This window comes from Lepisma saccharinum, chromosome 26 (genome assembly GCF_977018435.1).
Source record: "Lepisma saccharinum chromosome 26, izLepSacc3.1, whole genome shotgun sequence".
Taxonomy (NCBI): Eukaryota; Metazoa; Arthropoda; class Insecta; order Zygentoma; family Lepismatidae; genus Lepisma; species Lepisma saccharinum.
Window position 1 is genome coordinate 12,139,337 of NC_139254.1, and position 27,949 is coordinate 12,167,285.

The following is a 27,949-nucleotide window of genomic DNA, read 5'->3' on the forward strand; positions in this document are numbered from 1 at the left end:
GAGCAGTGGCCTGGTTTCTTTTAAAGCCGAGTGGGGTAGGGGTTCTTTCGTTTATCGTACAACAATCGCTACGAGAAGGCAATTGTTACATAACATGCTTGCCTGTGTTCTTATTTAAAGCATTGAAATGTTCTTGCTCTTTACTCTTGGCTGCATATTTTTGAAATGCAAAAATCAAATCATGCCGGTTCCAACGAAATCCACAATCTGCTCTGGAAAGCCTCTTAGAGGACAGGCCAGAGAAATTGTTTACAATGTTGCAACATATTTGCGAAATCAGAAGGAGTTACATAAACTTAAGTATAATGTTGTCGAGTCCACAAGCGCCGCAACGGGAGTATCTAAATGGATGGTTTCTCAAGTTTTAAAAGAATTGGATTGGATTGATTTGTTGTTTTAAGTCCACTTTATGCACAGTAAGGCCAATCGGGACTGAACCTACAGTTATAGTGGGATCCGAACCACTATGTACCTCCACCGAGAATCGAACCCGGGACCTCTTGATTACAAGACGACGACGCTACCACTGCGTCATAAGGGAGGCTAAGTTTTAAAAGAAGGAAAAAGAGTCGTTCGCGAAAGGTGAGCTGAATTTTTGTACTCCGGCAGGTAGAAAACAGCCCAGGAAAAAGCGAATACAAATTTCGTTGAAAATCCTCAGACCATCCCGCTCCCTCCAGGTTCCAACACTGCCAACCAACGCGCTGCGGAGAATGGAGTGGGGAAATGTGGTGCGAGATGTGCAAAGCTATTTGCAGCGTCTTGTTTTTAAACTTCTTAAGTTATACGATGTCGCAGAAACGCAAACGACTGACTTTAAAGGAAAAGGTTGAAGCCATCAATGTCTACGAGAAAGATAAACTTAGTTTTCGAGACATGGCTGTGCGGTTTGCTGTTGGAAAGATACAGATTAGTGACCTTTTAAGAAAAAAAAGTTACATCCTTAAATTTTGGACTTGAAATGAGGATTACACTACATGTACTGTATTTTCTTTTTTGAAATTTGTAATGTATGTAGGGATACTTTAGTAAATTTAACTTCACCGTATGTAGTACAGTATTTTGTTCCTTGAATGTAGGGGGTGGAGAAACATGTTCGTAAAGTACGTACTGTAATATGCTTACCCTATTGTGTAACATCCTACACTCTTTTCTGAGTAGCGGACATTTCTTAATAACGGACTTTTATTTTTTCCCCCAGGCCTGTCCGTTATTTTACTGTATCCTTTCATGTTTCGTTTTATGTCTTCATCTCTCTGGCTATTTTAAATCTCTCTGTTTCACTTCCTTCTCTTTCTATTTCCCTGTCTCTTGATTCTTTCTCTCTCATTTTTCTTTTCTCTCTAACTTGATCTGCCATCTTTTTTATATCTTCTCTTTTCCTTCAGTTGCTTTCCATTTTTCTCTCTCCTCTCTACTTTGATATTTTTTCTAGTTGTTTCTCTTCTTCTCTCTCTGTCATTTTCTATCTCTCTGCATGTAACTTTTTATTTCTTCTAGTTTCCTCTCACTTTATTTATATTTCTTTCTGTTATTCTCTATCCCTTCGTCTATATCTCTTTCTCTCTCTCTCCGCTAATCCTTTATGTGTTAACATATGAGTACAATAGGGTATGCACACGACACTAATGTTCAATATTCTTCTTCCAGGCTTGAAATGAAGCAAAAGGGTTATTTCGTACCATACGTAGCGCCCACCAAAAAGAGAAAGACGTCCAGTAGACTATTGAAGACTTACATGGAAAATACAACTTTGCATGGGTTCCGGTATATTGTATCCCAAGAACATGATCCAGTACACAAGTACGAAATAGACTTATATATTACCTGTGTTCACATTTAAACTAAATGTCTTACTATAACTGCATACTTCTTAATCATATTGTTGCATTGCTAGAATTGATTGACTGATTGATTTGATTTATTTTATGCCACTTGTGGCTAATTTGCGAAGATGGGGATGAGTGATGATGTGATGAAATTGATGAATGGACACTCACAAACATCCAGGCTGGAATTCGAACCCGGAACCTCTGGCGTTGTAGCGCGATGTGCTACGGGGCGTGGCTGCATTGCTAGAAATTAGCCTTTATATTTGCTCTACAACTTCCTACCCAGCTAATTTTCAAACTAGGCCATACGCTGATTAATCTTAAGTCACAAGGATGACGGACTTCTTTTAAACTAGATGAGTTTCGAAAAGGTAGAGCGATAGAAAGTCTGGAATCGATTGTCTTTTGTTAAGGCAAAATCAAAATCTTGCCCTACTTTAGCTGCTCACCATTTCAGTTACTCTAGAACTTCTACCTACCTCATTGATTTCAATACAATGCTTGTGAGTCATTACATGCGCAATCAACACATCCCCCAACCTGACCATCTCCGATTTTCATGACATTTGGGGAGTTGAAACTATGCATGAAACATAGTAACTACGAAAATTTTTAGTCTCGTGCGTCTTGTAATTGTTAAATTATTCAAGGTCAAAGTTAGCAGAAATTGCCCTTTTTGAGCCCGCTTAGCTATACTAAATCTGCTGTAACTCAGCCCCTATTTCGCCTAGGAAGCTCAAATAAAGCTTATTGTACAGGGAATTGAACAAGCTTTCCAGTGATATATAACAAGCCCACCTTTGGATAAAAATATAATTTTGTCAAGTGACCTTGACCTTTGACCTTGAATATCTCAAAACATGTCATCACCAAAAATCGTGAAAAAAAATATATTTGGTCCCTCATGCCATACTATAAAACATATCAAAAAATCATTCTGGGACTGCAATGGGATCAGAAGATACAAAATAATATGTTTAACTATGTGACTGATAAAAGCCTCATTACATGAACTATGACGAGTCAAAAGTCCCTTAACACCAGCGGCGTGCATTCTGGGTACGCAAGGTACTCACTGCGTACCCACAACACCGTAAGAAAAAAAATAATTTTCCGCACCTTCTCGGAGCATGAAAATTCAACAATCGTCTCTCCGAAACCCCTTCCACTGCCAGAAATTCTATCTTCCGTACGAGAACGCTGCTGCCTTGCCCGAGTAGCCTGGCCCTCCAGGCAGTCCCGAACGTCTGCCCGAATGATCCCGATTGTGCCTTCGGTGTTGCCCGCACCCACCCCATCCACCGTGGCTTCTGCCGATTTCCACGAGCAAAAGCTGCTGCCTCTGTTGGGAACCCTAGAAATTCGGAGGGCAATCCCCATTGGCTCCGATCAGCCCCCAACATATGTTTGCAGGGGGTGCTATTCCGGCTTCCCGCGCTACGGCGGCACGTGAAGGTCTTCTGCTAGAGTGACGTCAAAAAGGGGATCCCTCAGCTGCGGGCCGCTTAATAACATGTAAAATCATACAAGTTTATCGCCTCATAGAGACGGTTATAACTCTTGGGAAGCAATGTTTATAACATGTAGTTATTCTTCGCTGCTTTCCCGTACCTTCTCAAGTTAACTGAGGATGGCAAACGAACAAATTCATGCTGAATTCAGCAAAAAGGGAATCCATGTCTTTGGTTCTTTAACACTATTTGTCTACACTTCTACACGCAGCAATAAAGTTGGTTGGTTGGTTGATTGGTTGATTTGGTGCTTTAAGTCCACTTTATGCACAGTAAGGCTAATCGGGACTGGACCTACAGGTTAAAGTGGAATCCGAATCACCATGTGCCTTCACCGGGTATCGACCCCGGGACCCCTTGATTACGAGATACACCAATGAAGTTAAATGATTATTAGATGAGAGTCTCATCTTGAGACGAGCACAATAGATAGAACACCCGATAAATCGTAAAGTGAAACAATTTTAAATGCCTGTGTGTGCTGGAGGGGGGTCGGGGTAGAGTCTCGTGCGCATATTTTTATGCAAATAGTTTACTAACTTAATTAATTAATTAATTATACCGTGGACATAACTGCAACAGGATCGAGAGAGTAAGATTGAACGGAAAGGATTAAGTAAGTCCCTGTACATGTATATAACGGGTCTCCATGACAGCATAACGCTTTAGGAATCCAGAGGCCCCAGTTTGAACCATAGTAAGGCATATAGTAGCAATGTTTGTCTTATTGTCCACTCATTAGTTCATCATTCATCCTCATAGTAGCGATCAACCCAAGAGATCTTTAAATGAACAACACATACATACATATTGATTTGTTATTATTTCGCTTTTCTGCTACTTCAGGCTAATCGCGAAGATGAGGATGAATCGTGATAAGATGAGGTGGTTGAAGGGACAATCATAAACATGTAAGGACGAGCCCCACCAAGGATTATAATGGCCAAGAGTCCAGACGCCAGAGCCTCGCTAGTCACTAGTATGCAAAATGCAGTCCAGGGTGTACTACGTGGAAATAATACGATTGGGCTGTCCTCAGGATATATATATTTTGTGTGCGTGTGTGCGTGTGTGTGTGTGTGTGTGTGTGTAACGACCCTATATTTAGGCTTTTTTGTAGTCTTTGGTATGAGACCTGTCGAGTTGCATCCACGGGAAGATCCAAAATTTCGGTGTTGTGTGCGTGTGAGTAAAACTATTATTATTATGAAGTTACAGATACGCAATAATAAACTTCTAAGCCGTATGAATGCAAATATTGCCATCAGTTTCAAAAATACGAATGTCTATAACAGTATCCTTCTTATTTAATTTTTATTTAACACGTAGTATTTTTTTTATACGGAAGAAACATGCATCAAATTATGTCAATATATTGTACATATATTCAGGTAGTGTTGTATTTTAAAAATTTCCAGCAGTAGAATCTAAGCAACTTCTTTGCTGGGGCGACTTATTGTTGAGAAGAATTAATTGAAGTTACTGGTGCGTAACATAATAAGTACGAGTATATTGCAAAATCATAGAGAAAATGCAGTGGGTGGAGGATGTCTATGCAATTTATCCTAGTGGGGGAATTTTCTTTAAAGAGGATTTTCTTAACTAGAGAGATAGCATTCCAAAACCTTTCCCTCTTTGAGCACTGCTGCCTCTCCTGTGAAAAAATCTTGCGGGCGTCCTTGTCAAATTGCGTCATTACGAGGCAAATATTTTTTTCTTATTTTTGGGTTGCTTTCCTGTAACTTTTACCTAATTGGAAGGCGAGGATGAGTAATGAATAGATGAAATAGATGGACACCCGCAAAGGGACACAATGTCCAGGCGGGACTCGAGCCTTAAACTTTCAAACTTTCGCTGGGTAGCGAGATCGTTACTGAATTAATTAACGTTCTCATCTATTTCTATTTTGAGGGGCTCCCGATGGCGTAGTGGTGGCGTCATCGCCTTATAATCCAGGGATCCCGGGTTCGATACCCGGTAGAGGCACATAGTGGCTCTAATCCCACTTTAAACTGTAGGTCCAGTCCCAATTAGCCTCAATGTGCATAAACTGAACTTGAAACGCCAATTCAATCAATCTGTCTTATTATTTCACGTCGCTTTTTAACATATAGAGCAAACTAGGGCAATGAAATGAAAATGAAAGATGAAATAGATAAGACACACAATGATACACACCCATGCCTCAACCAGGGTACGCTTCTGAGTCCATAGAGCGTTACGCTAGCCATTCCTCCAGGTAAGGGATATACGACAGACGATTTGACGTAGGCTACACCGAGGGGGTTCATACCTGCAGTTAGGAACATTCAAATGGAAAGTAATTGCTTCCAGTTTCCGCTTTCATTGTTCGGTATAAGCCAACTTCGAGGCACAGATTTCTCCCAGATGTCAGAAAAGTCTGCAGGTCCAGTAGTAGCGATCAGGTATTCGTTTACAGAAGTGCTTGTGCTGTTTGTCTTGAATATTAAAGGGAGTAATTTTAGGTCGTATTACGTGTATTCGGTGTCTGTACCATGAATAAGCGTGCCAAAGGTAAACATTCTTGTGCTGTTGCAGAGTGTACCAATTGGGGATTTAAGGAATCTGGCACCACATCTATTTCTATTTTGATGGCCTCCCCGATGGCGTAGTGGTGGCGTCATCGCCTTATAATCAAGGGATTTCGGGTTCGGTACCCGGTGGAGGCACGTAGTGGTTCGGATATGGAAAAAGTTATTCAATTTGAGATTGTGTTCGCATCCTTCCATGGGTCAACTGTTTCCAAGCAACATAAAGTTATGGACACTCTAAAGACAGTACTTCAGTCAAAATTTCCTGGAGTTAACGAAAAGATGATTTCCCTGTATGTCAGAACAAGAACTTTTATTGGAATTCGACATTTGAATAAACTAATGAAACTCAAGTCAATGGAAGCAAGTGCAGCGAGAAAAAGACGACAGTGGGTAGCATCGTCTTCAAAATCATAAGTCTCCAGGAAGGGTAAGTTGTAATGAATTTTTATTCTTACTGATATTTATTTCCGCCTCGGCCTCCACCGTATAGTGATTAACAAATCACATTGCTAAACCAAGACAGAGGCCAGGCCTATTGTTCATGTATTTGTTATTTGACGTCGCTTTTTTACCTCTTTTGGTTAATCGCGGCTATGAGTGTTGATCACATAAAATTGATGAAAGGGCAGGCACAAAGAACATCAATGCCCACGACGTGACTCCAAGTCGGGAACTTCAGTGATGGGATTCAAAGTCGAACACGCGGTTGACCAGATTCGCCATCGAGCTGGCACGAGTTTCTTTGAATTTATTAAGGGATTACGCTTTCCCACGACACTGCATTTTATCCATTTATTATTTATTTATTAATTTCTAAAAAACTTATTTTGATGTTACGGTATTTTAAACACAAATCAGTTTAGGTAGAATATTTCTGCAATTTTACCATAGTGTAAACCTTAATGTAAGCGAAAGCATGTGTGCATCACTAGTTAAAGATTTTCACATCTACAAAAGAAATATATATATATATATATATATATCCAAAACCCATTTTCACCTCACTCAAGGATTATGTTAATTCAATTCAAATTGTACGCGGGTTCAGTGCCATGAATCTAACCTTTACTGAACAGAATGAGATTGGTTCATAGAATGTATCGCCGAAAATCAATGTCGCTGATATCCCGTTGTCGCTGTTCTATTTTGATTAGATACGAGCTCCAATTACCATTTTAATCCTTCGTTTTGAAAGTTATTCAAACACAGAAATAGTTATCGGGGCTCATTTTAAAGTTTTTTTTTTACTTCATTACTCTCTTCATTTGATTTTTATTTTCTAAAAATTTCGGCGGGCTGCAGCCCCTTAAGCCCCCCTGCGTACACCAGTGCTTCCCACACTCATCTAGTCTACGCTCCTATCAAATTTATCATTCATTTTTATTGTTGCGGTTACCCTAAATACGTAGAAAAGCGACGTCATATAACAACAGCGACATCCTATGTATTACTAGATATATAAATTATAATGAACAAATTATTAATAACAAACATCTGTGAAAATTTGAAGGTATGAAGGATAATAAGTATTGGTGTGGTAGCGAAATATTTAATACGTAAAATTGTATTTATTTACCCATACGCAACTTCAGATTTCAATGTAGGGGCGATATAAGAGGATAGTCGTGATTACTTTTTGTTTGATTTGTATAACGCCATTTATTGTAATTGCGTGCTGTAAACTTCTTCATATTATTGCCTAGGTCTTATTTCTTGCGTTTTGCTTATTATTCTGCTGCAAATGGTTAATAGAACCAAGATATGGACAATTAAAAATGAAAATATTTCCCGTAAGCTTCCATTGCTACGCGAGCCTCGCCACTTGACAGATCCCCTTGGTCACGTCAGAGCTCGTTGCTGCTTCTGGCCAATGGGAGAGCTCCGTGTCTCGGAATGCTCTTCCTAAAATACTTCTATATTCCTCGATATGTTTGGGTCTTCCCGCGCTCGTCCCACGCTGCATTTTCCTGTTCAAAGCACATGGTTCTAAGAAGCCAGGGTACCTAAGATTTTGGCAGCGTCTGCAGTGTTGGTAGTAGTCAACATATATTTTTTCTTTAATGTTTAGTTTACTAACATTGGACAGACACGCTTATTTTATTTTATTATGCGTTATAAAAATTTATTACTGACATAGAAATCGGAGCGGAAGGCAAGAAAATGTTTATCGGGAGGTGAGGGAAATGGAGTGATCGACTGAGCATTGCGTTTTACCTGAAACCCTTTTCGGCGTTGTCATGTCAATGTGTCAGAAGGAAATTATATGGACAAATTGCATGTTTCACACCATTCTCATTATCTGTCTTTCTCATTCTAGAGATCAAAATTGTATTCGTGTCACTTTGCATTTCAGCTTATGATAAGGATGGGTGTTGACTGTTGACCCGACGATATAAATGAACGAAAGAAAGAAACATAAACACAATGCTTACTATGGGATTCGAATGTACCCCCGCTCCCTTACGTTGCAAAGTTATGTAAATGGACGTTCTATTGTGCCGAACATAAGGGTGGAAAATCATATTGGTGGTGGGGGGATATCTCAATCTACACACACGCGCGCATATTGTACATATATACATAATATTATTATGATATATATATTTATAATGTCATTCAATATAAAAAAATAATGAATTTCTAAATATTTAAAAATGCATTATTAATAAATACATAGAAAGAAATCAATTTGTTACTTTTATATACATCAGATATTTAAAAAGTAGCAAACTAATTCATTTACTAACTGGTTAAAGATGTCAATAAATTACAAAAATAGTTGGAATCGTTTTATTATGCAATAGTTTTTCTATTAACATCATATTTATATTTGTCTTGCATTCTTGTTTTACTTCTATTGTGCATATTTTGCTATTGGTGTGGATCTGTTAAAGATCTCTTGAAGAGGTAGTGTATGTTTTTAATATTATCCTTCATCTTTCATTGTTATAACAAAAACTCTCCCTCCCCCCGGGAAATTTTGGTGTGGGGATTTTTGAGGCCAAGATTATTGGTGGGGGGAAATCCCTCCCTCCCCCCTCAGGACTTCGAACCCTGCCCAACATTTATTTGAGCTTTTGAAGTGTGTTTGGATTAATACCATTCTATTCTGATGCATTTTCTACGAGAGTCCGTAATTTCTTCATTCTACAAAATATCTCGTCGACTGACAACCCTGATCCATTCATCTACAAATGTGAGTGGCTATTTCGAGGGAGGAGACACTTGTTATCGCGAGAGGTTAACGTTTTTTGTTTCTTCCGTCTTGCGTGTGAAATTTGCAGTGTTTCGTTCTTATTATTGTTTTGTCAGTGCGGTGAAGAGGTGAAATAGAAATAATATGGAATCGGGAGTTGTTGATGACGATCTGGAGAGGGTTTTTTGTCATATAGTTATGAAAAGAAAGTGGAAATAATCCGAAATGGAAGGCCTGTTCCTGAATTGAAGGACTTGTCTCCGGCAGGAGTTACGAAGAATGGTAACATACCTAAATGGTATGTTAGGCATTTTCAGGAAAAAACTTACTTATGTGCGTATTTCTTCCTCAACCCTTAACTAAGATATTACTTATTTAAACATTTGTCTGTCCTTTCGTTCCCGTTTAATGTGCATCGCGCTGCATGAAGGTTGAATTGTTGAACTGTACGTTTTTTGAGAATATATTCGCGAAGCCGGTATATAAAATATAAAATATCGTGTTACATCTGAATCTCTCCGGTAGCGTTTTAAGGTTATATCTTTATATAAAGAAATCCTGAATTAGATCCCATTACAATTCAACTAACTTCAATCAGCTTTAGTGTGCATAAAGGAAGCTTAAATTCTGCTTCCTTTAACATACCAAAAAATGCGGCAAAAATCTCTTTTTTTTTCATATGAATGCATTTGATACAGCCACTAGTATTGTTTTCAAAGTTTGGTAAATTATCCACTAAGGATTTCACTAACGTATTTCTCTTGCGTACCCTAGTCTAAATGCCACCGCACGCCACTGCTTAACACCCTCTACAAAATGTAAAGGAGTTATCCTGGTCATGCAAGAAATAGGTTAGGCACAGGGAGAGCCCTAACTGTGTGTGTCAAGCGCAAGTCCGGCACATTGTTGACCGCCATATTGAATTCAACGTAAAAATTTCAAAGGAAAGGGTGTGAAGTGATATACAAATCACGCTAGAACTTCACGAGAAATGAAGCAGCGAAGGTTTTTCCAACTTATTTTTAGGCAGCAAAACGTTATATGCATACCTTTCACTTACGATATATGCACATTATAGTGTTGTCAATATTCCTGTGAGTACACTCGTTGACGTCTCTCACACTCACATAGAACATTTGGCAATGTAGCAGGTGCAACATCATAGCAAGCAGCAACTATGCCTTCTCTCAGATGGTCAATATCAGGGACTTTTAGTGCATACACCATTCTCTTCAAATGTTTCTGAAGGTAAAAGTCCTCCTAAGATGTTAGATCTGTGGAATGTTCAGGCCTTTTAATAGATCCCCGTCAGCCCATCAATCTACCTAGAAATTTACCATGAAGAAATTGCCAAAATATTCACATAGTGTGGTCACATCCAAGAAGCCCTCACCATATAAGGTTCCGTTTTTGTATGTGGACCAACCATTCCTGTTCTCCATACACTATAACACATCATTAGCTTACCAGCAACAACCATTCGGCTGGGATCTGTCTACTGTAGATTATCAAATCACACGTATTGCATATAATTTTTATTAACTTTACCGTGAACATAAAAATTAGCCTCGTCACTGAAGATTTTTTTATTCCAAAGGAAGTGTCACGTAATTGTTTGAGATACTTTTCCCAATATTCTCCACTATTCAAGAATTTGGTGAATGTTGCTGATTAAAATCATATGCAATGGTGCGTATACTTCTTTCCCTCCCGAGATGTCAGCGTGATCTCGACGAGTTCCTAACACGTTAGGAGCATTCATCATACTTTGTTTTCAACACCTCGAAAAGGAGAAAATGGTTACAAGCATGCAGTAATAACTTTTTGCTGGTTAAAGATACTTTGGAAAAACCTTCACCGTTTCATTTCTCGTGAAGTTCTAGCGTGATTTGTATATCACTTCACACCCTTTCCTTTGAAATTTTTACGTTGAATTCAATATGGCGGTCAACAATGTGCCGGACTTGCGCTTGACACACACAGTTAGGGCTCTCCCTGTGCCTAACCTATTTCTTGCATGACCAGGATAACTCCTTTACATTTTGTAGGGGGTGTTAAGGGACTTTTGACTCGTCATAGTTCATGTAATGAGGCTTTTATCAGTCACATAGTTAAACATATTATTTTGTATATTCTGATCCCATTGCAGTCCCAGAATGATTTTTTGATATGTTTTATAGTATGGCATGAGGGACCAAATATATTTTCTTCACGATTTTTGGTGATGACATGTTTTGAGATATTCAAGGTCAAAAGTCAAGGTCACTTGACAAAATTATATTTTTATCCAAAGGTGTGCTTCTTATATATCACTGGAAAGCTTATTCAACTCCCTGTACAATAAGCTTTATTTGAGCTTCCTAGGCAAAATAGGGGCGGAGTTACAGCAGATTTAGTATAGCTAAGCGGGCTCAAAAAGGGCAATTTCTGCTAACTTTGACCTTGAATAATTTAACAATTACAAGACGCACGAGACTAAAAATTTTCATAGTTGCTATGTTCCATGCATAGTTTCAACTCCCCAAATGTCATGAAAATCGGATATGGTCAGGTTGGAAATTGTACATATCTGTGTTGATTTGGCATGGTATGACTCTTGTATACTTGTCTTGTAGAAACCAGCTTGTGAAACCTACTAAATAAGTAGGGCAGTGAACGGAATAATGAAACTAACTACCTCTCAGGCAATCCTAAACCCAGTGGTTTCTTGCCAGAGCAAGACAAACCTTCCATTTTCCTATATTTTGAGCAACATTAATCCAACCTTTCCGAATTTCTTCAAGTTCCTTCTCAGAATTGGTCTTTAAAGCTTAACTCCCATTGAGACGCGGCAACAGAACGCAACAGACGCGGCAACAGAACTTCTGTTGCTTGCTTCTATTGAAGTCAATGGTGTAATGCCAACTACACGGAAACGCGCGGAACCGAAGCGCGAAATTTCCGTGCCAGAAGTCTGCAGGTTATCTTAAGGGGAGAGAGACATTTCCCATAGGTCGTTCTCTCCGAGTCAGCTGGGGAGCACTGTTGCCAACTTAGCTCTTTTGGGGTTAGATCTGGCTCCTTTGTGCACTCGTTTTGCTGTGAACTGTGGCACCCGCTTGTCACGTGCCATTTCCGAAGAGACAATGAAAAATGCAAGGAAGAACTGTTTCCCGAGAGCGACGACAGATGGCAGCACGCCACATAAAGAAAAGCAGAGTTCACTGTAAAAACTTGGCGCGGAGAAGAGCGATTATATATATTATAGTAAATGAAAAATACATAAAGGAAGAGTATAAAAATTATAGAAGGAGTGAATGAAATGTTGTATATAGCAAATTAAGATAATTAAGAATATGCTCATATATGAAACAATTAAGTTAATAAGTGAGCAAATGAATTCAGAAATGTATGTCTCTCTCCTTTTGAATCTCTGACGAGGAGAACATCGTCAGCTTTTGTATTTGTCCGTCCCTCGGTGGCGCTGTGGTCAAATTAAACGCCCCGAAGCACTCACTTACGGTTGCGCTTCTTATTAGACGCACTGGGCCATAGGCAGCGCTTGCTGTTAGCGAGCCTGGGCTATTCCCCTTTTGGTCGTTACATAGGAGGTGGCGCTATTGTCAGTTTAGATGCCCCTAATCTTTCTATAAGTATAGCTTGTGAAACGGGAAAAGCGAGCGCATATATGTAATAAATAAAATTACGATTTAAAAGGGAAGAAATAAATTAGAAGAAGGAAAAGAAGAAGAAGCCTTTTCCCAAAATAGAAAGAAGAAAAGAAGAAGAAGAAGCCTTTTCCAAAATCAAAGAGAAGAAAAAGAAGTATTTTCCAAAAACAGAAAGAAGAAGAAGCCTTTTCCCAAAATAGAAGGAAGAAAAGAAGAAGAAGCCTTTTCCCAAATCAAAGAGAAGAAAAAGAAGAAGAAGTGTTTTCCAAAAACAGAAAGAAGAAAAGAAGAAGAAGTATTTTCTATTTAAGTACGTACCCCCAAGGGCGTAGCATAGTGGCGCCCATAACGTGGAGCTTTACCTTAACTTGCCCACGAAAGAGACGTAGCACGCTTCATGCCCCAATATGATGCCATCACTAGCCCCGCCCCACATAGACCAACTTTTGCCATGCGTATACATTTTGCACGTGACGTTATTATACTGGTTTCTTACCTCCCCATCTGTTTTTATATAGCACCTTGGCTAAGGTGATGATGACAATATTGTTATCCGGTAATCCCTTATTTTCGATTCATACTACCATCGGAGGATTATTGAGATGGGTGATGCCGTCAGATCTAGATGATGGAAACTAAGAATAGATTGTCATCACTTTAAAGTTACCGGTAATAGCAGCTCCCCTACCCCCTTGACACTTAAATTACCATGAGAGTCGCTTTATCCAGCCTTCGTAAATCTAGCTCCTTGAAAGTCAACTTTATCTCAATTTAGGTTGAAATTTAGCTCATTTCTGCGCATCAGGTTTGGCAACACTGCCAGGATGGCCGTAGGAGGCAAGGCGAAATGCATTACGCTTATGGGAGAATTATGTTATTCGTTTTCTTGGGGATATCAAACTTCCGATGGCGGAAAAAAGCATATAATCGGGTAGAGGATCCATTGAAGATGATATTTGCGCTAGAAAGAGTCGATTTGTTTAGCCGTAACTTGAATTTGAAGTTGTCTCTCCATAAGGAATAAATGGGATTCTGTAAATACTTATTCATCATATTTTCCAAACGCGGTATCTAGCTTCATAATCAACTTTAAAAACCGCTTCCACTTGCAACGTGGGGAGAAATTCATACTCTCAAATTATGCGTGGATTTTCTTTAGTAGCAGTGCCCATTCCGACGATATGTAAATAAATGCATGCCTAGTGCGAAATTGTCACACCTCACCTTAAAGGTTTTCGCACATTAAGACTCGGGAAACGTGGTCATGTGCAGCATATGGCAGGTATTCAACCCCTCTTGCACACACTACTATTGACACGGCTGAGAAGAGCATGATGTAACATTGAAGAAAATATTTTTCACGTATTTCTATTGAATAATAATAATATTAATAATGATAATCTTTGTCTGCAGGTTGTTGTGGTCTGTAGTCTGTGTATTGGGAATGGTAGGTGCTAGCTACATGATCTACACCCTATGGGAAAAGTACGACAACAGCCCAATTGTGACAATAGTGGACGACACTAACCTTCCCTTGCATGAAATACCATTTCCCGCCATCACTGTTTGCAGTGTAAGCAGAGTGCAACTGTCTAAAGCAATAGAATTTTACGACAGGTAAATACACGTTTATCCAAGTTACTTTTTAATTCTTGTGTCGTTGCAACAGTGTATGGGAATATGCCCTATCTTGGAAAATGTCAGATTAACCTAAGGCATATTTTGTTGTGATTTATTAATGTTAAAATTAATTTACTTTACTAAAGACCCATACAGCACAACATGGTTTCAGATATGTTACGGATACGTAACTCGTGAAACATTGTAACATTGCAGCAACATTGCGAAACATTACTGTGATGTTTCAGGTATGTTTCAGCAATGTAAAAATGTCCGCGAATCTAACATAACATTCGTAATGTTACAGAAACATGTCAGTGGAACATTACAGAAACGTGTCAATGTAACATTGCAGAAACATGTCAGTGTAACATTGCAGAAACATGTCCGTAAGGTTTTGTGATATTTCAGCTACATTACAGTGATATAATTTTACATTACGGTTATATTGAATGGAATCAGTACTGTATTCACGAGTGAAATATTTAAGGGGGCCTATTGGGGTTAAGCCCCTTTATTTCAATATTTATTTGTAAATCATTTCCTGAAAATAAAATTCACAATGTTGGATACCTAATTAGGAATGATATTTAATTATATTTATTTTAACTCTCCTCAAATGACCACGTATCTCAATTGCTACAATTATTCTCCAGGGGGGAAAAGTGCATAAAAGTACGAAATACACATTCATTCACAACAGACAACAGTTACAACTAAAAAAAGAAAAATACTCGTATTCGCCACCAAATCCTAAACTACCTTCAAATCTGTGTAAAGTTTTACATGCAATAATAAGCTCTCCGTGGTTTGTTGCATCCTGTCACAAAGAAGGTGGGATTTGAGTGATGTGATCAGCATAATGCTCCCGTCCCCTCTACTAATAGATGAGAGGCTGGAAGCATTTAATGTTGTATGAAATTCATTCATGATTCTATGAGTCACGGTCATCTGAAAATTCTACTCTAATGTGTCTGTATGAATAAAAACATTTTTCCTGGACAGAATACATGTTCCACATGTATGGTTTTCAACCTATATGGTGTTCGAACTTTCAGAATTACACAGCAATATTCCAAATTAATTTCAAACATCACAAATTGAGCACGTCTTCAAATATAACTTGTTGATTTGGTGTTTTAAGTCCACTTTATGCACAGTAAGGCTAATCGGGACTGGACCTACAGTTTAAAGTGGGATCCGAACCACTATGTACCTCCACCGGGTATCGAACCCGGGACCCCTTGATTGCAAAGCGATCAAATATAACTTTCGGATACAAATTTAATATGTGACATTCTCACCTTTTACGTATCTCAAATAAAAATTCAAAATGAATGTAATAATATCCTATATACTTACATAATTGGAGAAATGTAGATACACTATGACCACAAAATAAATTCAGTAAATGAACCAGTAACCAGAACTGGGAAATAAATATCAATTCACAAGTGCAAAGTGGAGACAAGCTAAACTTTAGCAATTTTTAGGCAGTAACAATACGAATAATATAATTGAATAATAACTAAAAATTTATAAATCAATGAAAAGTTTTGACATTCTCTATAATATTAAATGTGCAGTGTGTATCAGAGGTTATGGATACTAGTTAGAAAAATTAATTCTCTTAATGTTACTTGTGAGCAATTTCCATTGAATTATTACTTCAAAGATATAATTATATGTTCTCATTTCTATTATTTTTTAATCATTTGTATTTCACCCATGTTTGACTTTCAACGTTGTTATGGTGGTTAGGATGGGTTGGTCAGTTTCAGAATACACTGAGAAATTGAATTAAACTCCTTGTAATGAAGAGATTTCTGGTTAGAAATCTGGTAGAGGCACATTGCAGTGATACAGATCCCATTTTGAATTGTAGGTCCAGTCCCGATTAGCCTATTTGTGCATAAAGTGGACTTAAAACATCAATTCAAAGAACCAAATAAATATAAATAAGCATACTTGATAATTTTTTTTACACCAGCGAGTGATCAGACACTATCCATGTCACCATTGAACTCTAAAAATTGGACATGCATCACTTCAAAGAAAAATTATTATTTATTTTTCATAAAATATATTCTTTATTTGTCTAAATTTGTCAAAATACAATTGCTTCTGTTCTCTTAAGAAGTATTTCATTGCAGGTTCTCCGCTATAACCTCTTGTTGGAGTGCAGTAACATTCATTTTTTCCTGAAAGGAAATAATGTCATAATATCAATTCTGGTCAGAATTTTCATTTCAAAAAACAATATTTTGCACAAGTAAAATAAACATCTTGGCCTTGAAGAAAATTGCAAAGCAACATCAAGAATTTACATTCTTCATGTCAGCACCATTTAGTTTTTTTTTTTTTTTTATAAAAGTAACAACCTTGGAGAATGCCATAAAACCGATTGAATTTTTGGCAAAAAAAAATGCTTTTACTTCATATTATTTGCTCAGAACTAGCAAAAATACTTTTAGTGAATGCTCAATGTAAGATCCAAATCTTTAATATTAGTAAAAATCAGTGTTTCCACCTACTTTTTTAGAAAATTCCTCTGCATTCCGCAGAAAAAATGTCATATTTCATCTTTCTTTTAACATGCCAAATTAAATACAACATCTGCAACTTGTGCAATCGTGCAGTATTATAATTAGATTTTAACCTTTTATTTTATTTTTGTCAATAATCCATAATTCTACCTACCTAATTACGAAGAAATGATGATTGAATGGATTTTTAGCATAAAAACAACTAAATATTACCAATTTTTTACCTCTTGAAACTTAATAATAACAATTGAACCACAAATGACCTAAATCTAGTTTATTAAACTTGAATTGTTTCATAGTTTTGAATTACTGTAACTTGAAATCCAAATTTTGTCCAAAAATGATAATTCTTGCGAAATAAACTAATCTTAAATCAGCCATAAAATACTTAATTACTGCTAAATCTGCATAAAAACTAACTGTTGGAGTCATAAACATCTTAGCCTTGAAGAAAATTGCAAAGCATCATCAAGAATTTACATTCTTCATGTCAACACCATTCAGTTTTTTTTATAAAGGTAACCTCGGAGAATGCCGTAAAACAGATTCAATTTTGGCAAGAAAAATTGCTTTTACTTCATATTATTTGCTCAGAACTAGCATAAAGATTTTTGTGAATGCTCAATATGTTATGTAACATCTAAGTCGTTAATATTAGTGAAAATCAGTGTTTCCATCTACTTTTTTAGAAAATTCCTCGGCATTCCGCAGAAAAAAATTTCATGTTTCATCTTTCTTTTAACATGCCAAGTTAAATACAACATCTGCAACTTGTGCAATCGTGCAGTATCATAATTTGATTTTAACCTTTTATTTTATTTTGTCAATAATCCATAATTCTACCTACCTAATAACGAAGAAATGATGATTGAATGGATTTTTAGCATAAAAACAACTAAATATTACCAATTTTTTACCTCTTGAAACTTAATAATAACAATTGAACCACAAATGACCTAAATCTAGTATATTCAACTTGTATTGTTTCATAGTTTTGAATTACTGTAACTTGAAATCCAAATTTTGTCCAAAAATGATCATTCTTGCGAAAGAAACTAATCTTAAATCAGCCATATAATACTCATTTACTGCTAAATCTGCATAAAAACTAACTGTTGGAGTCATAAACATCATAGCCTTGAAGAAAATTGCAGAGCAACATCAAGAATTTACATTCTTCATGTCAGCACCATTCAGTTTTTTTATAAAGGTAACCTCAGGGAATGCCGTAAAACAGATTCAATTTTGGCAAGAAAAAATGCTTTTACTTCATATTACTTGCTCAGAACTAGCATAAAGATTTTTAGTGAATGCTCAATATGTCATGTAACATCCAAATCGTTAATATTATTGAAAATCAGTGTTTCCATCTACTTTTTTAGAAAATTCCTCGGCATTCCGCAGAAAAAAATTCATGTTTCATCTTTCTTTTAACATGCCAAGTTAAATACAAGATCTGCAACTTGTGCAATCCTGCAGCATCATAATTACATTTTAACCTTTTATTTTATTTTTGTCAATAATCTATAATTCTACCTACCTAATTACGAAAAAATTATGAATAAGGTATATGGAGGGCATCACAAGCCTCATGAGAAACAAAACTATACAAGACTACATGAGAGAGAAAGAGAGAGATGATTAACATAAGTGAGTAACCTAACAAGTGATTAAGAGAGAAATATAATTAGGAATTAAGTTTTGTCACACAAAAAATTACCCATGTGGTGATTGATGGCTGGAAATATTGGAAAACTAGCTTTGCACATTATCTACCTAACCTGATAAGCAGCATGAAAAAATGAAAGTATTTACCCATGTGGTGATTGATGACTGGAAATATAGGGAAAGCTAGCTTTGCATATTATCTACCTAACCTGATAAGCAGCATGAAAAAATGAAAGTATACAACAAAATCTCTTCTGATTTTGCATGTATTTCATAACAAGAATTTCTCACATTATAGTGGATAATCAGACAGGTCAAAATACTTATATAAACACTAGCTTGATAGCCTGGCATAGCTAGTCATTTTTTTATAATATACACTGTCCAGTCATGGCACTGTGACACTACTAGTAGTCATGGCATACTGTCACTTTCAGAAGGCTGTGCTTTTTTTTAAAGCCAGTATCATGTTTGTTTTGTTTATAATTGCACTTCATTGTAAAGAGAATTTTGATTATGACTACTATGTTCATTTGAGCTATTATTAAAGGTTTTTTCATAGGATAATTTTATTCTTGATAGCTTGTACAACCAATCGAGAGCTGATCTAACAAGTATGACCATGGCTGTGGTGCTGCCGTAGACTTACATTATGTAACGATGTCACAGAACAAATTAGTTGATTCGCAATTTGTATTAGATAGAGGCTCTGAACGTAACAACTTACGTGGTATTCTACGCCTCTTCACTACGCACAGGGAAGTGAGAAACAACATTTTTTGAAAAGAAGAGGACAAATTTTGTGCAAAATTTAAGGGGGGGGAATAAAAACCGTAAACGAAAACTATATAGCTATTTTTTAACAGTAAAAACATGCAGGGAAATACTTTGCGTCTCGACCAGGCAACTTATTTCTCGCGATTATAGTTTCATGAGGTGGAGAAGTTCAGTGCTTCTTTATGTCCACATATTTTAATTGAACAAACAAAACAAAATACTTCTTTAAACACTGGCTTGAACTGCCTTGTTTCCACTCACTTTTTCACACACGTTACACAACACAGATTAAATATATAGCGTGCATAAGTATAACAAAATTAAACACACTTTGGCATTAATAATATTCAACTTACCGCTCAATAAACAACATTATTCTTCATAAGATGTGCACGAATCCCGGTCAGTGTTGAAGGTAACAACATGGCCGCCGCAGGAAATGTCCCGGATGGCCGCCACGCATGCATGACGATTGAATCCAACGTTGCGGAAATGTCTCTGAAACATTTCTCAGAGATGTAAGAAAAATGAGACGTTGCAGAAACTAGAAAATGAAACTGTAACATTGCAATGTTTCAGAAACAAAACTGGGACTTCATCTGATGCTTTCTATAACGTCAACGCGAAACCAGAATGTTAGAAACATAAATGAAAGATTGTAATATTTCTGAAATATGTATGAAACTTGGTGTGCTGTATGGGGATTGGTTGTAAGATAATACAGTGGAACCTCTATTTTATGTTTTGCAAGAGGCCAAGATGAAATAAATTTAAAATGTGGAAAAATACAAAGCCGAGAACGTAAAATCTGGGTTTCCTGTATGTTCAAAGTAAAGTCTAGAAAATTATCAACTAATTTCTCGTATAATTGAGAATGGAGAATTTGGTTTGATCAGGTATGATTTCAATAATTATGAATTGAAAGCGTAACAGAGGCAGTAAGAATTGTTTGGTGTCACTTCAAATACTTTTTATGCTTCGAGTGATAGTGCATGCTAATAGGTTAATTTTGTAGACTTTACTTTGAACATACAGTGAAACCCCGATTTTACGTTCTAGAATTTTTTTTCCGCATTTTAAATTCATTTCATCTTGGTCTCTTGCAAGACATAAAATAGAGGTTCCACTGTATTATCTTACAAGCAACCTGTACAGAGAGAGAGAGAGTATAACTTAGTATAACTTATGTGTAACATTAATTCGAACATTAATAAATTACAACAAAATATGCCTTAGGTTAATCCGACATTTTCCAAGATATGCATGTTCCCATGCACTGTATGTTATGTCCTGCAGATTTTTTCTCGTGGATCTGGTAGTACCTACCCTCCACCACTGGTCATCTTCCTTGGGTACGTAAATGCGGCATGTCTATTATGTTTGGACAGAAATTTCATAGTGCGATATTTGTCTCTTTCGTAAACGTCCCTACTTCCTTTTATCAATTACTGCATTTTAAACCTTTTTATGTAGACGAATGAACCGAGTAGATGATTAAAATACCCATAACTTTCACGTTTGGATACTTCACCGTTTAATTATGCTGGTAACAAAAGTCGTCACTAGATGTGAAGCTAAGAGAACTTTCAAAGATTTAAAGTGTAGCAACGATAGGAAGATTCCACTTGAAACTTTATTAGAGTAAAAATTGTCAACTATTTTGTTTCTTATAAGACAGTGTCTGTTGTAAGGAAAGATAATAACTTGTATTGTTATCATTGTACATTTCTTCACTATCTACAGAAATTTGAGTAAATGAACACACTTTCAATAGTTCCCTAACGTTCATTTATTGAGCTTAGACAATGCAATTAAGTACATTAGTAGAGGAGAATAGGGCATTCAACGGACGACCTTGTCCAAGGTGATTTGATACCATAGCCTATTTGGACTAAAATTAAGCTATATTTTCATAGTTTCTGATGGATTTAGCTAATTCATAGGTGTAGCTAATTCATAAGGTCGTCTCAATGATAGCCTTTTTGAATCAGAAACACTGTAATATCAACAATTTCTTGAAGAACATAAAATCTTCAATAGAACTCCTGAGAAAAGAACTTAAAAATAAATCTATTAAGTTTAATACTACTCTATCCTCTGAATATGAGAAACCTGATGAAACATGTCATATACATCACCATTGTTTCAAGACTCAGACTATATATTTAAGTGATATAAATAATTTGGAACAAATCTATGCCCAGCTTATGGACACATTGCTTACAAAACATGAGGAATTTGAGGCTAAAGGATCTGGTTGGAAATTATGTGGACTCCCACTTAAACTAAAACTGAAAATAAGTCAATTCTCACCTCTTTCTGCTTCTACCTATGTCCCTCTTCCAGTAGATATTCAGAACAACAAAGTTGTGGTCAATATAAGAAATAAAGATAACAAGTGTTTTCTGTGGTGTGTCTTGGCAAAAGTTTACCCAATTCAGTGGAAAAACAATCCAGAGCTAGTTCATCATTATATACAGTATGAGACAGAGTATAAACATATTATGTCAAATATCCAGTATCCTGTTGCTATATCTGATATAACAATATTTCAAAAACAGGCAAAAGAACTCTTGGCAATCAATGTGTATGCCTATAGAGAAAAAAATTGTATATCCTCTCAGAATAAGTAACATTAATAATTATAATACTATTGTTATCAATTTGTTACTTATTTCAGATGATAAGCATTTCCATTACTGTCTAATTCGTAATCTTTCCCGACTGGTTAGAAGCCAAGCAACCAAGAATCACGGGGAAATCAAGATTTGTCTTAGGTGTTTGTCCATATTTCATAATCAGAACTATGATGCTATCCAGAAACTTCAAGAGCACAAACAATACTGTGGTGAGAACAAGCCTGTGCGTATGATTAAGCCCAAACCAAAAGAAGTTGAGAAATTCAAACAACACGAGGCCTTGTTGGTGGACCCAGCTATAATAATAGTAGATTTTGAGGCATTACTCAACTATTCAGATCCTGATCCTGAAATATCATCTACTACACCTTTTCAGCTTCATGAGATCTGTAGTCATGGTTACATAGTTGTGTGGCGAAATTCATCAAAACCTAATAAGCCTTATGTATACACAGGACCTAATGCTGTCAAACATTTCTTCCAAAAAATAAGAGAAGAAGTGAGAGAAATTGGTAGTGTATTATCTCTGTGTAAATCAAGAACATTTTCATCTGCTGCTGAAGAGCAATTGTATGATGCTACTGAGATTTGCCCACAGTGCAATTCATATTTTACAAATGAAAACAAGAAAATTCATAATCATGACCATTTCACAGGAGAAAATCTTGGGCCCTTATGCGATAATTGTAATCTCAAAGTACAGAGAAACAAATTCTTCCATATTGGCAGTGGTTATAATTTCCACCATTTGGTTAAACATCTCAGTTATGATACAGAAAATATAGAAGTCCTAGCAGAAAATCAAGAGAGATATATCAGTCTCAGCAAAACAGTGAAGATTCCTGGTAGTGGCACTAATAAGATGAGATTTCTAGACTCTATGAGATTTCTCTCTGCTGTATTGGATGCTCTTGTCAACAAATTATCTGATGATTAGTTCCAAATTACAACTGATAGTTTTCCTTTCTTAGGCATAGAACATATTAGACAAAAATTGGTCTATCCATATGAATATGTAACTGACCATACTAAGTTTAATGATGAATCTCTTCCTCCTCTCAAGGAGTTCTACAGCCAACTCAAAGAAAAGAATATTACAGATAAAGATTACCATCATGCACAACTAATGTGGAAGAAATTATGGTGTAAGACACTGGAAAACTACCATGATGCTTATCTAAAGTTAGATGTGACAATTCTTGCTCACGTATTACAAGCTTTTAGAAAATTGTCTATGAATATCTATAAATTGGACCCTGCACATTTTTATAGTCTCCCAGGGTTAGCTTGGTCAGCTATGTTGCTAAAAACAAAAATTGAGCCGGAGCTTATTTTAGATGTGGATATGTTTCTTTTTATAGAAAGAGCTATACATGGGGGCATAGTACAATGCACACAAAGATATGCAAGAGCCAACAATACACATATGACAAAAAAATATAATCCAAATGAACCCTCTAGCTTTATATATTCTATGTTGATGTGAATCATTTACATGGTTATTCAATGATGCAGAAACTCCCCTATGGTGATTTTGAGTGGATACAACCTACATCAATAGACATACAAAATTTTGATTATACTAAGTATGGTTTCTTTGCTGAGGTGGATCTTGTTTTTCCTCATGAGTTACACAATCTGTTTTCTGATTTACCACCAGCTCCTGAGTTCAAGTGTCCACCTGAATCAAAACAGAAGAAGCTTCTGATGACTCTTGACCCTAAAGAGAGATATGTCATATACTATAAGAATCTCAAATGTTTAATGGAGAAAAAGGTTCATATAGTGCAAATTCGAAGAGTCCTCAGATTCAAGCATTCAGAGTGATTGAGGCCTTTTATTGAAACTATCACAAGACACAAAACACTTGCTACTTCAGATTTATATAAGGATTTCTTCAAGTTGATGAATAATGCTGTCTATGGTAAGACTATGGAGAATATTAGGAAGCATGTAGATGTAAGACTAGTCTCTGATCCAAAAAAGTGTAATAAATTACTGGCAGATACAAAATTTAAATTAAGAAGAATATATCATGTAGATTTGTCACTTTTCCAAATGGAAAAGCTTTGGTTCAAATTTCACAAACCTATCTATGTGGGATCTTCAATTCTGGATATGTCCAAGCTACACATGCTGCAGCTTCACTATGATACAATGAAGCCTTTTTATAAAAATGACCTTTCTCTTCTGTTTATGGACACAGATAGTTTTATATATCATATCAAGACACCTAATCTGTATGAAGATATAAAACATCATAAGTTGTTTGATTATATTGATACATCTTCATACCCTCCTAGCTTTGATATTCCTTTGTACAATAAAGGGTGCCTGGCAAACTAAAAGATGAAAAAAGTAATGATATTATTAAGGAATTTATTGTATTACGAGCAAAGATGTATGCAATTAGAACAGAAAAAGAAACTATTAAAAAACCAAGGGAGTAGGTAAAACTATAGTAGAGAATAAACTCTCCTTTGACGATTATCACAACTGTCTCAAAACTAAGTCTCCCAAACTGAGGGAGGAGAAGAGAATCCAAAGTATTGATCATATATTAACTACAAATAAAATAAGAAAAATTGTCCTTGATTCGGAGGATGACAAGAGATAGATTCTCTCATGTGAAATACATTACTATGGGGTCACTATTGCCTAGGAGATGACAATGTAATATTTGCCAATAAAATATCCATGAATCTGTTTGGGTTTAGAAAACAAGCTATGGAAGTGCCTGTTCAGATAGTCCCACCAAATCTCACTAATCTCTTGTCCAAACTAAATGGACTACTAATTATTCACTTGAACAGTATCCTAACAGAATATAATGATGGTAAAATATTTTATATTTTTAATAAAAATCTAAATTAATACAAATTTCCCATTGGTGGGAAACTTCAATTTACTATTAATCCTGAGAACAAAGGTGAGATAAAAATATTTAGTGGGAGTAATATCTATCGTATTAAATATTATAAGATGTATACTATCACCACATATGATAGATCTGCAAATGATTGAGTGTAGATAAAGTTGCTGGGAGATTATGATAAATTTATACCTCTGTTTTTGGAGTTGAAAATCACTTATCCTAAAATAAATAATCATTACCAAAATGCGTAATAATATTTTTGGTCATACAAAACACAACGATCACAGTGATGAAATTCTTGTACTTGATATTACAGTAAAAAAATATACCAACCAATATAAAATACATGAAGATAAACAATTGTCTGTTTTTGATGTTGAAACTGGTGACCAATTATTATTTGAAGTTAAAGAATTGTACCCTGAGGATAATCTCTTTTATGTAATCTTCTCTTACCAGACACAATGTCTAGAGAAGATATAGTTAATGAACTACACAGACCAGCTAATCGTAACTACAAACGACTATCTGTGATAACAAAAGGAATTGATGATCTATGGCAGGCTGATTTTATTGAAATGAACGCAGGAAATTTGAAAAATCTGAATAAGATAAATCATGGTTTTAAGTATTTGCTTACTGTAATAGACACTTTTAGTAAATATGCTTGGGCTGTTCCTTTGAAATCTAAAACAGGAGCTTGTGTCACTGAGGTCTTTAAATCTATTTTTGAACAAGGCAGAATACCTCGTCACCTACAAATAGACAGAAGAAACGAATTTTACAATTTCACATTCACCAAATTAATGGTCCAGCATGATATTAGACATTATTCTACATACAGTAATTTGAAAGCTAGCATAATTGAGAGATTCAACAGGACACTAAAAAATCGTATGTGGAAACAGTTTAGTTTGCTAGGTAACTATAAGTGGGTAACAATTTTATCTGATCTTGTTCATAATTACAATAACTCTATACATAGAACCATACGTATGAAGCCTGCTGAAGTAACTAAATCTGACGAATTACAATTGATTTCTACACACAAGACACAACCAAGAAACCTAAGTACAAAATAGATCAAACAAGAGTTAGCAAATTGAAACACCATTTTGAAAAGGGTTTCACTAAAAATTAGTGTACAGAGTTGTTCACTGTGGTTGAAGTCTTACCAGGGAACAGGCATACATATATAATAAAAGACAATTGCAATGAAATATTGAAAGGAAGATTTAGCAAAACTGATACATATCTTATTGAGAAAGTATTACGTAGAAAAAAAGTTATTAGTGAAATGGCTGGGACTTCCAGAAAAAAGTTGGATAACCACAGACCAAATAATTCTATGACAACAACATGGACGTTTGCCTGATTTACTAGAAACTAGAAAGAAAAATGTGTGCTGCTCCCTGACAATCTCAGATGCCTCACTGTAGGTCCATCTGATTGTGGAAAAACTACACTTCTTGTAGATAATTTTCAGCTTGCTCCCAATTGGTTACACTGGAACAACAGACACTTGTATGTATTTTCAAAAAGTTTGGAGCAACCAAAAATACCAGCAGCTTATGAACCTATATGAGGGACTGGGCATAGCTACCTTTGGATCAGAAATAAAGCCACTTGACAATTGTCTTGAAAACTCAGTTGTAGTCTTTGATAGAGAATAGAATATTCCCAAGCTAGATATTCAAGAATGTTAATCATCATAGTACGAGGATTTAGAATTCGTAGCATGATTAGACAATTTGCTACACCTATGAAGTAGCTAAATACATCAGAAGATATGAAAAAATAGCTTAATTTTAACCCAAATAGGCTATGGTATCAAATGACCTTGGGCAAGGTCGTCAGGTGAATGCCCTATTTCCCTCTACTTACAGGGTGTGTGTCTAGCACTCTCTAAGATATTATCTGTACACAGTTTAGAGATAAATTCTTAGTTCTTTAAGGGTACAGTGGGATGCGTAAGTATTACCAGGTAAATTGTCCATCAGCATGTTTATTCTCTTTGTTTCATGCAATGTGAGCTTCGAGAGTTGATGCAAAACGTCAAACAAGCTGCTGACAACCTCTCCACCAGCATATATAAAAATCCATTCCTTTAAAACACGTAAGATTCAAGAGACATAAAATACTCATGGATAATTTACCGAGGAATACTTGTGCATCTCACTGTACGTACTTATTTACGGACCCATGCTAATACATAAAACCTTTTATCATCTCTCCACATAAACATACGGAATCAAATGTCAGAAGTGGATTTTCTTCAAGGCAGTGTCAACAGATTACATCATAATTCCAATAAATAAAAGTCTTGGTGTGCATTATGATCATATTTCCAAGTCTTATGCTCAGAAATTAGGAATTTCCGGCTCCATGTTGATGTATTTTTTTCTTTTCTTCTCAAGATGAATAAATTCCTAAAGTTGCCCCATATTTTCATTAAACCCTACAACTCTGTAACTATAACTACTACTATATGCGTATGTATTTCTTTGTCAATACAGACGACTTAAGGACAGGATAGATTTGAGTACATATCTGGAAACCATGAATGCCTTCAACCATCTGATCTACCCGTACCTATATGTACCCCGTTCTATTCTCGGATCAGATGAGAGGTGTTGGTTTGTGAACGGGGTGCCCGATGTGAATATTACGGAACTCATGTTAGAGGTATGACATTACGTTTCTTATGTTTATTTTGTAAAAGGTTTATACAATTTGAATCTTAACAATAAAGAAATGGATTTATGGGCCTGAGTGTTTTAGAATATATGGATTGATTTAAATTAGATGAAAATGCAACAAAAGTGAGGAGGAGTCAATATTTAATACTGATTGAGTTGGCACACTGTATCTTCCAATAAGACACTGCGCGGACAAAAATAAACTACGTCATCATCGTCACGAGGTTGAATGATTGGTTTTGTTTGGTTTCACTCATCGTTTAGTAGATTAACCAGTAACGAAATTATATCCTGATCTGGTTTTGCAAAAGAGTAGATTAGTTAGTTTCAAACTAAGTTTTTTATCTTCTTTGCATTGGATTGTTTGTTGCAGTTTGCTTT

The 27,949-nt window shown here is 36.0% G+C and overlaps 1 protein-coding gene across 1 annotated transcript; it reads left to right on the forward strand.

Annotated features, from left to right (window-relative positions):
- Window positions 1–789: 789 nt before the first annotated feature.
- On the forward strand, window positions 790–27,560 carry LOC145979381 (sodium channel protein Nach-like). The gene is made up of 4 exons (XM_083112250.1): window positions 790–887; window positions 1,651–1,803; window positions 14,158–14,361; window positions 27,386–27,560. The coding sequence occupies exons 1-4, from the start codon at window positions 790–792 to the stop codon at window positions 27,558–27,560; spliced, it is 630 nt and encodes a 209-aa protein (XP_082968376.1).
- Window positions 27,561–27,949: the final 389 nt, after the last annotated feature.